Source organism: Lactuca virosa, chromosome 2 (assembly GCF_052849685.1).
Source record: "Lactuca virosa cultivar CGN04683 chromosome 2, Lactuca_virosa_CGN04683_v6, whole genome shotgun sequence".
NCBI lineage: Eukaryota > Viridiplantae > Streptophyta > Magnoliopsida > Asterales > Asteraceae > Lactuca > Lactuca virosa.
This window is the reverse complement of record NC_136427.1, coordinates 39,364,006-39,377,931: the sequence shown is the minus strand read 5'-3', so window position 1 is coordinate 39,377,931 and position 13,926 is coordinate 39,364,006. Positions and strand designations below refer to the sequence as shown.

The 13,926-nt window shown below is 35.4% G+C and overlaps 2 protein-coding genes across 2 annotated transcripts; one reads left to right on the top strand and one right to left on the bottom strand.

The window, feature by feature from the left end:
* Positions 1-3,807: 3,807 nt before the first annotated feature.
* LOC145156306 (Ssu72-like family protein) lies at positions 3,808-5,335 on the top strand. Its single transcript, XM_079075733.1, has 5 exons — positions 3,808-3,978; positions 4,292-4,566; positions 4,669-4,814; positions 4,885-5,003; positions 5,110-5,335. The coding sequence occupies exons 2-5, from the start codon at positions 4,352-4,354 to the stop codon at positions 5,209-5,211; spliced, it is 582 nt and encodes a 193-aa protein (XP_078931859.1). The 5' UTR covers positions 3,808-3,978; positions 4,292-4,351; the 3' UTR covers positions 5,212-5,335.
* A 341-nt stretch (positions 5,336-5,676) lies between these two features.
* On the bottom strand, positions 5,677-8,863 carry LOC145159046 (Clathrin adaptor complexes medium subunit family protein). Its single transcript, XM_079077945.1, has 8 exons — positions 8,622-8,863; positions 8,417-8,516; positions 8,207-8,317; positions 7,959-8,048; positions 7,606-7,853; positions 7,320-7,529; positions 6,232-6,439; positions 5,677-6,151 (listed from the first exon to the last, which is right to left on the bottom strand). Exons 1-8 carry the CDS (start codon positions 8,654-8,656, stop codon positions 5,906-5,908), a joined length of 1,248 nt encoding a protein of 415 aa, XP_078934071.1. The 5' UTR covers positions 8,657-8,863; the 3' UTR covers positions 5,677-5,905.
* Positions 8,864-13,926: the final 5,063 nt, after the last annotated feature.

The following is a 13,926-nucleotide window of genomic DNA, read 5'->3' as shown; positions in this document are numbered from 1 at the left end:
TCGATATGTAACATAACACCAAATACATAATTTCTGCACTTTAAATAATGTCATGGGTTGTAACTAAAATATTAAAGTTATTACTACATAGCTATAAAAAGTAGACATGGATAGCCTTTAATCATAGTTTCTAATTTGTTTTGATTATATTCTTAAAACCATTCACCTTAATTATCACATTAAAAATTTTAAAAAAAACTACTTTATCTAGGTCTGACAATTCTCGACACGACACGAAATAAACGAGTTTGGGTTGAGTTTTTCAACCCGCCAACCTGCCAACCCGTTTATTAGACAGGTCATATATGAGTTTCTCAAAAAATATACAGGTTACCCGCCAATCCATTTAGAATTTTAATAAAAAAGTTATATATTTTATAAATGTATTAAGACTTAAGCATTATACAGTTTATACGTCTAGGATAGGATGTCATTGACCGTTTGACCTGTGTAACATGTTTGTCGTTTGACGTTTGCCCTAAATAATCTCAGTACTCACAATGACACAAACAAAATCGAATAAACAACCCTCTCCCAATCTCCTTTCTGTGATGAACGACAGAAACGATGGCATGAATCGAACGATGCCAACGCCTGAAGCCCTGAACGCGAGTTGCGAAGCCATGAACTCACGAAGAACCTGCGATCGAGTATTGACTTCTAATTATTGGTTGGCGCTTGAGTAGAATGATTGAGTATTGACTTCTAGTTATTGGTTGGCGCCTTATTAGAATTTCATCTAGTATTAACATCTGACTCACAAACCCACCAACCTATGAACCTGTATAAATAAATGAGTTGACGGGTCATATATGAGTTTATGTTTCAAACCCGACAACCCGTGACCTGTATAGTTAAATGGGTCGTGTTCGGGTTGGTGTATTTTAACCCGCCAACCCGCGACCTATCAACCCGAACACGACACGATTGTCAGACCTAACTTTATCTTACTCTTTAAGCAATCCGGCAATGTTTAAAAGTAACCAAGAAAAATATTCAAACCCAAATTGAAGCTTCATTACGGTAAATATAAGAGAAATTCATTTGGGTAATAAAGATTAAACGGTTTTGTTATTGTTTAAATTTAATTAGTAGTATTATGTCACGACAAAAAAAAACCCGTAACAGAAGAAACTATTTCAAGTTCCAATAACTATTAAAGTTAAAATACAATCTAAACTATGTTTTTTATCATACTTTTTACATATATTTTTTTATTAAATTGAATTTAATGATATTATTCATAAATAAGTCTTTTTAAGGAATTGTCAATTTTGGATCAATAATTTGAGGAGATACATCTATCCAAGCATTATATTTTGAGCATCTACAAGTGTTAATTTGATAAAGTAACGTTAATGACCATATAATATGTTTGTATTTAAGGAGATAAACTACATCTATAGAAAAAATGGGTATCCTACATGTTGTCATGTATAAATAATATATATTTACGGCATTGATTTCTCGACTATAGTTAATGACGGTTGGTGGCGGTGGTGGCAAAGATAGCGGCAGTGGCGATAGAGGTGGGGATGAAGGCGGAAGAAAATTGATGAAGAAAATATGAAAAATATATTGCTAATTTTTTTATGTCAGAAGGTTTGCAAAACATAAAAAACTTTTTCATGCCTTTTACAAATTACAAGAAGATAAAACGAAAATCTTTTTAGTTCTACGGTCTTTTAAAAAGCAAACTGTTTTCAGTAAAAATGTATGTTTGTCGCAGACAAAAAACCTCAAAAACCGCTTCTAAAAAAATAAACACCACCCAAGTCAATGTTTATTGTTCACTTGTTTGCTATGCTAGTAATAAGTAATAAGATATGTAGATGCTTTGTTAGGGATTTAATAAAACCTTATACGACGTAATGGTTCAAGCATCAGATACTAAAAATATCATTATGTGTAGGAATATATCCATGTTTTTTGCCTCTTAAGTTGTGTAAGGGTCACTGACTCTTGAAAAAAAAAATCTAACTCTATGATTCTAAATTAAGTCATAATAATTTGTCGTTGATTGGGGAGGTCATGACAATGATTTCTTTGCTTTTACTAATACCAATAATGCTACATTGATGAGCAACATAGAATCCACAAATATCCCTAGGTGGTAAACGAAAACAAGAGTATGAAGATGAAAATTGATCGTTGTTTCGTGTGTTCAATGAACAGTTTAAAACTTTAAATGAGAGTAAAAATCATTTTATTTATCTTTAGAATTTATACTAAAAAAGAATACGATTAGCCGATAAATATTTAACTGAATATTTTAAACTAGAAAACGAAATGATTTTTATGGGAACTTCAGTCCAATTAGATTTACACGATATTTCTTTTGTGGAGGACATATTTGTTCTTTTCGGATCCGTTACCCCGTTGGTTAGCTTTTGGTTATGGTTGTTTTGGGTTATAAGTATACCCGGAAAAAACAGTGTGTACCGTCAGGTTCGTATCGTGTTAAAGCAGTAAATGGGTTGAAAGAGTTTGAACCTAACCCAACTCATTTAACTAACATATCGTGTCGTATTAATTCGTTTATTTTCATGTCGTGTCACTTTTTTGGGTGATATTATAGTTTAGAAGCTCGATTTGTACAACAAGTAAAGAAAGACCCTTATAAGGTGGATTTAGTGGTCCAAACTCACTAAGCATCTCCTGGATCGACATTATAGGGGTCTTCATTTACTTGTATAAATCGAGCTTCTAAACGCCAATAACATCTTCTGAAAGGGTAAGTACACCATTTCCACCGACTTTTAAGTAAGTTTGAACCATTAAATTGGCATTCATATACCATTTGTGAACAAATACTCTAACGAGAATTAAACATTAAACATTATAATAAAAAGTGTCATGTAACGTCTCCAAAATACATAGTAATTTTTTCATTTTTAAATAAGATAAAAAAAACATTCATTCAAATCCATCAAAATATAATCATAGTATAAAATGTAATTTCAATAAAGATTAGAGTAAAATATAAACTAGATAGTACGGAGTGTCTAGCGGATGTGATGCAATAACATCTCCTGAATCGTACTTCTAAACCATAATAACATCTCCTGAATCGGTCAATTGATTGACATTGCAACAAAATTGTAAAGGTAATGACATAATTGAAAAAAAAAAAAAAACTCAGTGTCAAAATCGAAATTTTGTGGTAATATAGTGACTTTCGTGCAATTTGAATTCGGTGTCAAAATCGAAATTTTGGTAAACTTAATGACTTTTTTGCAATTCGGGAAAATGGTTACCGGAAAAAGAGAAAGAATCAATCATTTAGTTGATCTACTCTAATAAATGAAGGTTTTTTTTGGCACATGTCACACTCTCATTTAATTTGTCAAATGTCATTTTGTAGTTATTTTGATTTAATTTCTTTTCCACATGTCATTTTATGGGTTTTTTTATTTTAATAAATTCCACATAATACTTTAATGTAATAATTACAATAAATGTAGTAATAAATGAATATCAATTTCATTAATGGACTTACCATTTTATTTCAAAATAACCAAATTAAAGCTCATTAGTTTATTTTGTTTATTTATTTAAATTTAAGAGATAAAAAAAATCAATTTTAATAATTCATTATTTTTCTTATTTTCTTATAAATCCAAAGTTCTTAAATATTTAGGTTTTTATATTTAATTATTTTAATTAACCCATGTAATATATGGGTCTTACACCTAGTATTGTAATATATAGAGCGACATATTTGAAAAAAAATAGCTTAATGTCAAAATCAAAATTTCCTATTTTATACAAGTTTAAATCATGAACCGGTTTATGGTTTGGACCCGTTTTATCAGGCCCTAGTTCTTGTTCGGGTTTGGGATCCACCAGGTCGGGTGGAGCTTTTGAAGTGTACTCTGTTTACGAATTCTCCTACGCCTTCATCCTCCTCCGATCGCCGCTGCCTCCACTCCGCTCACTTCTCCTTTTCCCACTTTGCTCCGGCAGAGATACTCACAGGTAATTCTAATCACAAACCTGTTACTAGTAGCGTTTGATTCACGATTTGGTTGTATAGAGATTACGAATAATGTCATACGTCGAACTTGGATTTGCTTGTAGCATAGCGACTTTTGGCTCATGTGTTTTTCCTAATTTTTACGATTTTTGTGTTTATTAAGGCTAGAAATCCCTCCCAATTACAAATTCACTTGCTACGATAAAAATCATTAATGTTTAGGGTTCAGTTTTTCAGTTCAATTTCTTCAGTATTATCTGGATATGTAGGTTCCCTGAATCGATTACTTATGTTTCGTTTTGCCAATTTCATTAGGAATCATCACTTTCATCCTCAAGACTCATTGAAGATTCTTAGGGAAGGTTGTCATCAACAATGAGACTCCGATATGCCATGGTATGCTCTTCAAATCAGAATCGAAGCATGGAGGCTCACTTCATACTCAAAAGGGAAGGCTTTGATGTTTCTTCTTATGGAACAGGCACTCACGTCAAACTCCCAGGCCCTTCTTTAAGAGAACCAAACGTCTATGAATTTGGCACCCCTTACAAGCAGATGTATGAAGAACTCAGGCGCAAAGACCCTGAACTGTATCCTCAATCCTCAATCCTCATTCTGTATTTCTGTTTATGCATAAATTTATGTTGAAATGAAAGTTCCACTTCAGTTGCTATTTCTTAATTATTACATAGCTATAAGCGTAATGGCATACTCCCAATGCTGAAGAGGAACTTGGGGGTTAAAACTGCACCTCAGAGGTGGCAAGAAAACATAGCAGATGGACAATTTGATGTTGTATTCACATTTGAGGAAAAAGTTTTTGATATGGTTGCTGAAGGTTAGTTTGGTCATCTTTACATCTTGTGGGTTATACAACTTTGTTAATTATGGTTGATAATTATGTGTAGATCTTCATACTCGTGACCATATTCTTCTGAAACCTGTGTTGGTGATAAACTTGGAAGTAAAAGATAATCATGAGGAGGCTTCAATTGGTGCTAGGCAAACTTTAACATTGTGTCAAGAGGTTTGTGTCATCTCTTTTTTCTTGCATTTAGCCCATTTTCTTTATTTTTAGTCAATTACTAGAATAAACTAATGAATGAAAGTATGTTGCTATTTGTTGCATGTAGCTTGAAGCAACTGATCGTTGGGAAGATGTGATTGATGATGTTATATCTACATTTGAGCAAAGACACAGAAGAAAAGTCGTATACACTATCTCATTCTATTGAACTAATGTAATGGATTATAGTTGACTAGTGTTCATATGCTACTACTACTTTAATGTCTATGTAAGCCAAAATTGATGTAATTCTTTTGGGATTTAAAAAAAAAAGTTGGGGTAAGTTTTTGTCACATTCTCTTTAAAGGAACAAGTCTTGTTTGCAAATTTATTTTAATACTTACTCATAAATATAATCCACACAACTTAAAGCTCTTATTTTAAACAAAAAACTTATAATCCAAAAACGATTTCAAGTATCTTTTAAACGTGTTTAGCTTTTAGCTTTTATGTCATATACCAAAAACTTCTACACAGATAAAAGCTACAGGCTTCTAGCTACCTGTTAGTTTTGCCAAACAATACGCATATGTTATTTAAAGTTGATTTTGAATTTTGAGTTTTTGGCTTAACTATCAAAAATTAATGATCCTATAAAGACTTCTTGTGCAATAGAAGAAACATAAACCAATAATTAGGAAGAAAACAACAAAGAAAGTTTTGCTCAAAATGTCTCAAATGAAGTGTTTATTTACATGGTTGACCCACTATCATTAAGTTAAAAAAAATGTAAACCCAAAACCACAAAAAATGCAAACCATGTTTTGGCTCAAACATACCTATTACTCCATTAACAATAATCCAAACACAAACTTCACTCTTTTAAAAAGCCGAATAAATAATCAAACATAAGTTGACCACAACTATGACCTAACTTCATATAAACCAGCTTCAGTTTGAGCTCGAAATCCCTTGTGAGCAGGATTTGGTAAATTCTTCAAATCCAATTTACCAATTTTCAAACCAGATAAAGCCACACCCATGATTTTAAATCCCACTTGAAAAGTCGGTTTTACTTGGAGTTTTTCTACCCCTTCTTCAAGCACCAATGTTCCCGACATTTGTGGGGTTTTATCTTTTGGAAACCTCCCGATTGACCAGCTACACGTCTGTCATATCACACCAAGGGCAATTTCGTCATTTCCCATTTATATATACATTGGAAAAAGGAAAGAAAGAATGGTGATACCTTATCAGCAAGGATGTTTACTGTTCCATGATTTGAAGTGAGATTGGCTGAGGAAACAGAAGGCGGGAGTCGGAATTCCACAACTACGGAATCAATGGCTTTTCCGGGGTCATTCCTGATTCCGACCATTACATTGATACGACATGTGCCTGATTCCGAACTCAATTGAGGCTTTACATATATAGGAATATTCCTTAGCTTCTTCACCCTGTAATGGAACTAAAGATTAGTCAAAAATACCTAATTTACACTTTGCATCCCTGTGAAATATCATTTTTTTCGGATACGGTCCAAGAAAAAAATTTAAACCATTTTTCGTTGCTATTTCATTGTTTCTTAATGTTTTTCAACCTGAGGTTGTCTAAATGACCATTTTGCCCTTGTCTTCTCCATTTCTTTCATCTACCTCCTCAAGAAACCAAAATTCGTAATCATTTATGGTGTAATAGGACGTACTTAGGGTTTGAGATAAAAATAGAGAAAGCAAGGGCAAAATGGTCATTATCATAAAATTTAACAGCTGGGTTGTTAACATAGATGACCCTTCGACAAAAAACGTTAACAGGGATATAAGGATGAAAATTGTAAAAGATTCTTTTTTTTAAAACATATAAAAGAATGAATATTGCACAGGGACCAAAAAAGATTCTTTTGAACATTTCATCCCTATTTAACTGCTTCTTAACATTTTTCGTCCATAGGTCGTCTAATTTAACGTCCCAGACTATTAAATATACAAAATGACAATTTTGCCCTTTCCTTCTCCGTTTTCTTTATCACCTTCATCTTCCTCCTCAAGAAACCAACATTTGTCATCATTTGTGGTAAAACTGAATGTATTAGGGTTTGAGATGGAGAAAATGGAAAAGACAGGGGCAAAATGGTCATTTTCATAGATTGAACAGCTGAACTAGACGACCTAGGGGCGAAAACCGTTCAGAAACAGTGAAATGGGCACGAAAAATGAAAAAAGATTCAATTTTGGACCATATTAAAAAAGAAAACTGATATGACACGGGGACCAAAAGTGTAAATAGATCTTGGTAAAATTTCAATTCCACAACAAATGCATATCACCATATGTATACCTGTAACTCATGAGCTTAAAAAGTCCATCTGGAGGCACAAAGGAGAGTATCTGTTCTGATTCCCATGGTCGAAATCGAACACAGGGGTGAAATTGTACATCATTCAAAATCGAAGGGTTTGCAAATGAAAGGGTCAAATCCGGAATACCCGAAAGATGAGAGTTCATTTCAACCAAACCAAAGATTTCACATTTCACCAACACCCCATCACTGAATAACAAAAAGTCAAAGAATTTATGATCCATTTCAACAAAAAGAGAAGTGAGAAAAACAACTAAAGTCATACCTGTTTATAATTGTATCCATCTCCTCAACAAGATTGACATACACATCATTATTTGCATGCTTCAATTGTGTTGTCCTCCATGGCACACATGATGACGTGGCACCTGGAAGTGTGTCACTGACATTAGAAGTGTTACCTGTGACTACACTCAACATTTTGCTAACAATGTTTGGTGGAGCTATCATGTCCCTTAGTATGTTAGGTTCTGTAGTTAGAGGGAATCCATTGTCTATCATTTCATCCAATAGCTGTAAGAAACAATGTACTTTATATGAATATAACTGATACTTGACATAATCAAGAACAAAAGAGTTTCTAACAAATTCAAAATGGATATTTTAAATGTTACATACCTCGTATACGATTACAAAATTGTCCTTTATTACATCTTCATTTAACCCTCCAAGATAATCTGAGAGGACATCAGCTACTCTGCAAAGAAACTAGAAGTTTACTAGTCAAAAAAATGTATTTTTCCTTGATGAAATATGTAATTATCAACAGAATGACAAGTTTTCTGAAAGTGGATTAGGCATTAAATTATTACAAATGAGAGATAAGGTTCTATACACAAATCTTTTAAGTGGTAAATTATACTAACCTCTATTCCCATCAAAGGTGGCATTTCAACTTGAGTGCAGGCTAAAAAGGTGATCCCTTCACGTACAATTTGGAAAAGGTAATGGGTTGGTGAAGCAATTACTGATAAAACCTATATATAACGAGAGATAAACGAATGAATTCTAACGAAAACGAATCTCCATTAATTGAATTGATGGAATTATATATGAATTGAGAATCGAAGGAATACCTTAAGGGAATCAGGTTGAGAGATCGATTGCTCCCAAAACCAAGCGCAGATTGATCGATCAACACGATGCCCAGTCAGCTGCTTCTCTAGCATCACCTCTCTGGAAATTAAATTGCAGATTGCAATCGTCGATTTTAATCAGCAAACAGAAACAATACTATCTTCAACTTGAATTATTTTACTAGAAAGAAGAAAATTAGCATACCCGGAATCGGAAAGAAGAAATATGCACTGCAACATATCTATTGGGTCGTTGAATGAATTGGGATTCGATTATTGCAGGTTTCTAGGGCTAAAAAATCTTGATCTCCGGCAATCGACTCCAATAGGCGTTGGATGCTGAAGGCATGGGTATAGCTGGGTGTAAAACAACCTGTAATTTTGGGTCTCGTAAGCCGTTTCCCATTAAACGGGTTGGGTCTCGTTCGTAGGCCGTTTTCCAGTTAACGGGTGTTTGGGATTGTGTTTCAAAACTCATTTGGACATAAGTAAAAAATTAGGAGTCTTTTAATTAGATTAGATTTGTCGTTTAAAAAAAATTAAATATTAGAATTGACATGTCATGTCTAAATATTAAACAACGGTAAATTATCATGAAAATTTTCAACAATAAGGATAGTGTTTTGAGCTTTGTTTCGTCCGATGCTCCAACATCATTCTTGTGGTCAAGTAATTAACATAATGAGAAAACCACAAAAAAAGTGTTCATGTTTAACGATTGTCCATCGAGAAAGGAATCTTGGATATGTTCCTTAGAAGTATTGTTAATATGAATAGGGAGTGATGGAGGATGGTTTGCTACTATATTTTTTTGAGTCGTTTTTATCTTTTATATCCAAAGCAAGTTCTTGTAGTAACAAAATCGAACAAATGAGTCTCGGTGATTGCAAGATTGGTTATTGGGAAATATGCTGTAAAATGTGACTCGAACATTTGGAGCATTCATATGGAGCATTTGAGTTCAATGGAGCACTTGGGGTTCATGGAGCATGTATCAAAGGAACATATCATCTAAGAAAGGGATGGATCTCCTGACAAAGGAACGGATCAAGTGACAAAAGAACGGATCTTATAAAAGGAGGTATGTAGCACCTGGAAGTGGACTGGAGCCACCTATGCTTGGATGCGCCACTTAGAAGTCAATGTGCGCTACTATTGGAACTTGGTATGCCACAAAGTGACTTAATATGTCATGAAATGACTTGATATGCCACGAAGTGACTTGATATGCCACCAAGTGACATGATATGTCATCAAGTGATTGGATATGCCACCAACATGATATGCCATCAAGTGACTGGATATGCCATTCATGAGGTGGATACGTCATTGTGGAGTGGATGTCTAGATATGTCAACCTTGGAGAGGATATGCCATCCCTTGATTATGATGTGTCATCCTCATACCTGATGCGTCATCTTGATGCATGGATGTGATACTTGGTTCCTTGATATGCCAAGGTATCCCCTGATGAGCCGTATGCTATGAAGTCCCCTGTGATGCTCAAAATTATTCAAGGAAGCTCAAAAGTTGAAGATGCTCAAGGATTATTGCTTGATGTGCGACCATGATAGTTGATATGACATGGTAATCCTGATATGCCACTTTTGTATCCTGATATGCCACTATGGATCATGATGCTCCATCATGTGTGTTGTTGATGCTCATGCAAAGATGAATGCTCCAAGAGATGCTGCATGGCGGATTGTGATTGGTTGACTGCTTTCATGGGCCTATAGGCCAATAGGCTTGGCCCATTAGGGTTTTAGGTATGATCCCTCAAGTACAAATAAAGATGCATGTTAAGTCATTTTGATGGGATTTAGGTACAACAAATAAACTAGAAAACAATTCCTAAGTTCACATGCAACCTACTTTGGATCTATGTTTTAACTATTGAACATACAACTTTGAATTGCAAAACAAGAACCCTAGAGGAGAGAGGCTAATTTCGAAATTAACAAACTAGGGTTTAGGGTTTACATACCTTTCAATTGTTATAGCAAACAATTGATATTCCCTTGATCTTGATCTTGATCTTCTTGGAAGCTTTAGCACCACAAGTGTAATGCCTCTAATGGAATCACACCCAATGACTAGCAAGAAGGAAAGTAGAAGAAGAGAGAGGGGAGGGAGTATGCAATTTCGGCCAAGGTATTCTTCCAAAGAATGAGTACCCTAAAATGTGAGCCAGGAGGCTCCTTAAATAGTTGAGGGAACTAGGGTTTAGGGAAAACCCTAGTTATCCTTTGCTTAGGGCTTAAGCAAGACCCAAGGCCTTATCTTGGACCCCTTGGACGAATTCTCTAGGTTTTCCCCTAGGGTTTTCGTCCACCCCCTTCCAAGGGAGTTCTGGATCCTTCCATTCAACTATCAGTTAATTGCAAACTAGTCCCTGCACTTTATAATTAATTCTTTTAACCCCAAAATCAATTCTGATTAATTTATGGCTAACAATTAATTAAACATAATGATTTCTAATTAATATATTAATCCATTAACATATTAATAAATCAATTATATGTATATATATATATATATATATATATATATATTAATTTATTAATCTTATAAATTAATATCTCTCCTTTCATAATTTCCTTATCCAGTTGCTAGGTTGAGGGCAACCCAAAAGGACTGTGCTGCTATCAATTCAAGTACATACCAATTATAGTTATGGGGTTAGACACCTAATCCAACAGTCTCCCACTTGGATAAGTCTGTAACTATAATTGCTAGTATGCCTTCTAAATTTGACCAGCAAATTGTAGCTTCCAAAAAGTTGTTGCCGAACTCTGACCCAGTCAGTTATGTGTCCTAAGATAAGTGATCATATAACCCTTCGTTCTGCTTGATATCCCCAGACAAAAGACATGGAATGTAATCAATCTCTTTGTCCAGAATCAATGTTTCCCGATTCCTGATTTGTGATGATGAAGGACTTCTAATCGAACACATCAATTTAGTCCTGGCTGGGCCCAGCACATAAGTCAACACCAAATCATCGAGGGGCCCACAGATATCGCTTTTCCTGTTAGGGCAAAAGGAACGAATAAACGTTGACTCATATGCTTGTATCTTTTACTCATCAAATTATGCATGACAATACGTTTTATAACACCAAGTTACTGATGCGTTTTCGTATCACCAATGCACAACCGACTTGTAAATTACAACTCATATATCTTCGTTTCAAGATTATAAGATATTATCGTCTCAGTATTACTCGTGATGAATTCCTTGAAGTAATACTCTGAGCGAGGGTTTATCCAATACTCAAATCTCAATTTCTGAGTACTCATGAACGTTGCAGCAATTCTATTGCCATGTCTATCCTTAGACAATCTGCAATCCAATTCATGACAGTCTTAATTCACTACTTACTTCCAAGAGTACGAGCGACTGTGGAGTTTGAATAATCTCATTATTCAGGAAGTAAAACATGCAAAATATGAAACACAATAATAAACAATTGACAAAAGGTAGTAGCCAAACTTATAAATAATACTTTATTATTTAATCACCAAAAGTCAATTACATTTACTTTGTTACAAGTTTCAAAAACTAATCTAACTACTAAAACTAATATCATCTTTCAGTCCTATGCTCCGAGCATGCTGAATATGCTTAGCCCTACTCAGACCCTTTGTGAGGGGATCTGCTGGGTTATCTTCAGATGACACCCTCTTTACTATAAGATGGCCTTCTTCAACTCTATGTCTAATGAAATGGTACTTTCTGTCGATATGTCTGGTCTTACCATGATCTCTCGGTTCCTTTGTCAAGGCAACCTATCCTTCATTATCGCAGAACATTTCCATAGGCTCCTGGATGGTTGGAACAACTCCGAGATCCCCGATGAAGTTCCTCAACCAAGCTGCTTCTTTCGACGCTTCACTTGCTGCTATGTACTCTGATTCACAAGTAGAATCAGCCACCGTATTTTGCTTGGAACTCTTCCAAGTAACTGCTCCTCCATTCAGTAAAAATACCCAGCCCGACTGAGAACGGAAGTTATCTCTATCCGTCTGAAAGCTGGCATCACTGTAACCATCTACTCTCAAAGTATCACTGCCACCAAGCACAAGAACCCAGTCCTTTGTCCTTCGCAAATACTTGAGTATATTCTTAACTGCTATCCAATGAGCTCTACCTAGGTTTCCTTGATAGCGACTGACCATGCTCAAAGCAAATGCCACATCAGGTCGAGTACATGTCATAGCGTACATGATCGATCCGACGGCGGAAGCATAAGGTACACGACTCATGTCATCTATTTCAACATCTGTACTCGGGCATTGAGTCTTACTCAGTTTGGTATTGCTCTGGATAGGTAGCTCTCCCTTCTTGGAATTTTCCATACTAAACCTCTTTAGTACCTTATCCAAGTATGTGCTCTGACTAAGTCCAATTAGTCTCTTCTTTCTATCTCTCAATATTCTAATCCCAAGAATATAGGCAGCTTCTCCAAGGTCTTTCATGGCAAAACACTTTCCAAGCCAAGACTTAACTTCTTTCAAGGTTGGAACGTCGTTACCAATGAGTAATATGTCATCGACATATAACACCAGAAAAGTTACTATACTCCCACTAGCCTTGATATACACACAAAACTCATCTTCATTTCTAGAGAAACCATACTCTTTGACTTTCTCATGGAAGCAAAGATTCCAACTACGAGATGCTTGTTTCAATCCATAAATGGATTTCTCAAGCTTGCACACTCTATTGGGGAACTTTGCATCAACAAAACCCTCTGGCTGACTCATGTAAACATCTTCAGCCAACTTCCCATTAAGGAAAGCAGTTTTGACATCCATCTGCCAGATTTCATAATCATGAAAGGCAGCTATGGCGAGCAATATCCTAATAGATTTAATCTTAGCTACTGGTGAGAAGGTCTCATCATAGTCAACCCCTGGGGTTTGAGTGAAACCTTTTGCAACCAGTCGAGCTTTGAATGTGTGCACATTCCCATCCATGTCTGTCTTCTTCTTGAAGATCCATTTGCACCCAACTGTCTTGCGACCTGGTGCACTATCAACCAAATTCCAAACTGGGTTGTCATACATGGACTTAATCTCGCTGTCCATTGCCTCTTTCCACTTGGAAGCCTCTGGGCCTGCCATTGCTTCCTTATAAGTGACTGGTTCATCTAAGTTTACCAGTGTTCTGTCACTTATGAATGTGTCACCATCTGAAGTAATATGAAAACCATACAACTCAGGTGGCACACTCACCCTAGTGGATCTTCTAAGAGGTAATGAGTTATCAATTGGTTCAACAGGAACTGTTTCCTCTGGTTGAGTGCTAGTGTCATCTAAGGTTCCTTCATTGGCTGACTCTTGAATTTCTTCAAGGTCAATAGTGCTCCCACTGTCCTCTTTGAATATGAGCTCTCTTTCAAGAAAGACTCCTCTTCGTGCTACAAAGACCACATTCTCACTAGGCCTGTAGAACAAATATCCAAAAGACTGCTTTGGGTAACCAATGAAAACACATTTCTCACT

What these genes read in the sequence shown, in the direction of transcription:
- LOC145156306 (XM_079075733.1), top strand. Translation starts at nt 4,352, where the DNA reads ATGAGACTCCGATATGCCATGGTATGCTCTTCAAATCAGAATCGAAGC. An exon ending in AGGCGCAAAGACCCTGAACT is followed by an intron (nt 4,567 to 4,668) that starts GTATCCTCAATC and finishes ATTATTACATAG; the next exon opens with CTATAAGCGTAATGGCATAC. An exon ending in TTTTGATATGGTTGCTGAAG is followed by an intron (nt 4,815 to 4,884) that starts GTTAGTTTGGTC and finishes AATTATGTGTAG; the next exon opens with ATCTTCATACTCGTGACCAT.
- LOC145159046 (XM_079077945.1), bottom strand. Translation starts at nt 8,656, where the DNA reads ATGTTGCAGTGCATATTTCTTCTTTCCGATTCCGG. An exon ending in TTTCTTCTTTCCGATTCCGG is followed by an intron (nt 8,517 to 8,621) that starts GTATGCTAATTT and finishes TTTAATTTCCAG; the next exon opens with AGAGGTGATGCTAGAGAAGC. An exon ending in CACCTTTGATGGGAATAGAG is followed by an intron (nt 8,049 to 8,206) that starts GTTAGTATAATT and finishes GTAAACTTCTAG; the next exon opens with TTTCTTTGCAGAGTAGCTGA.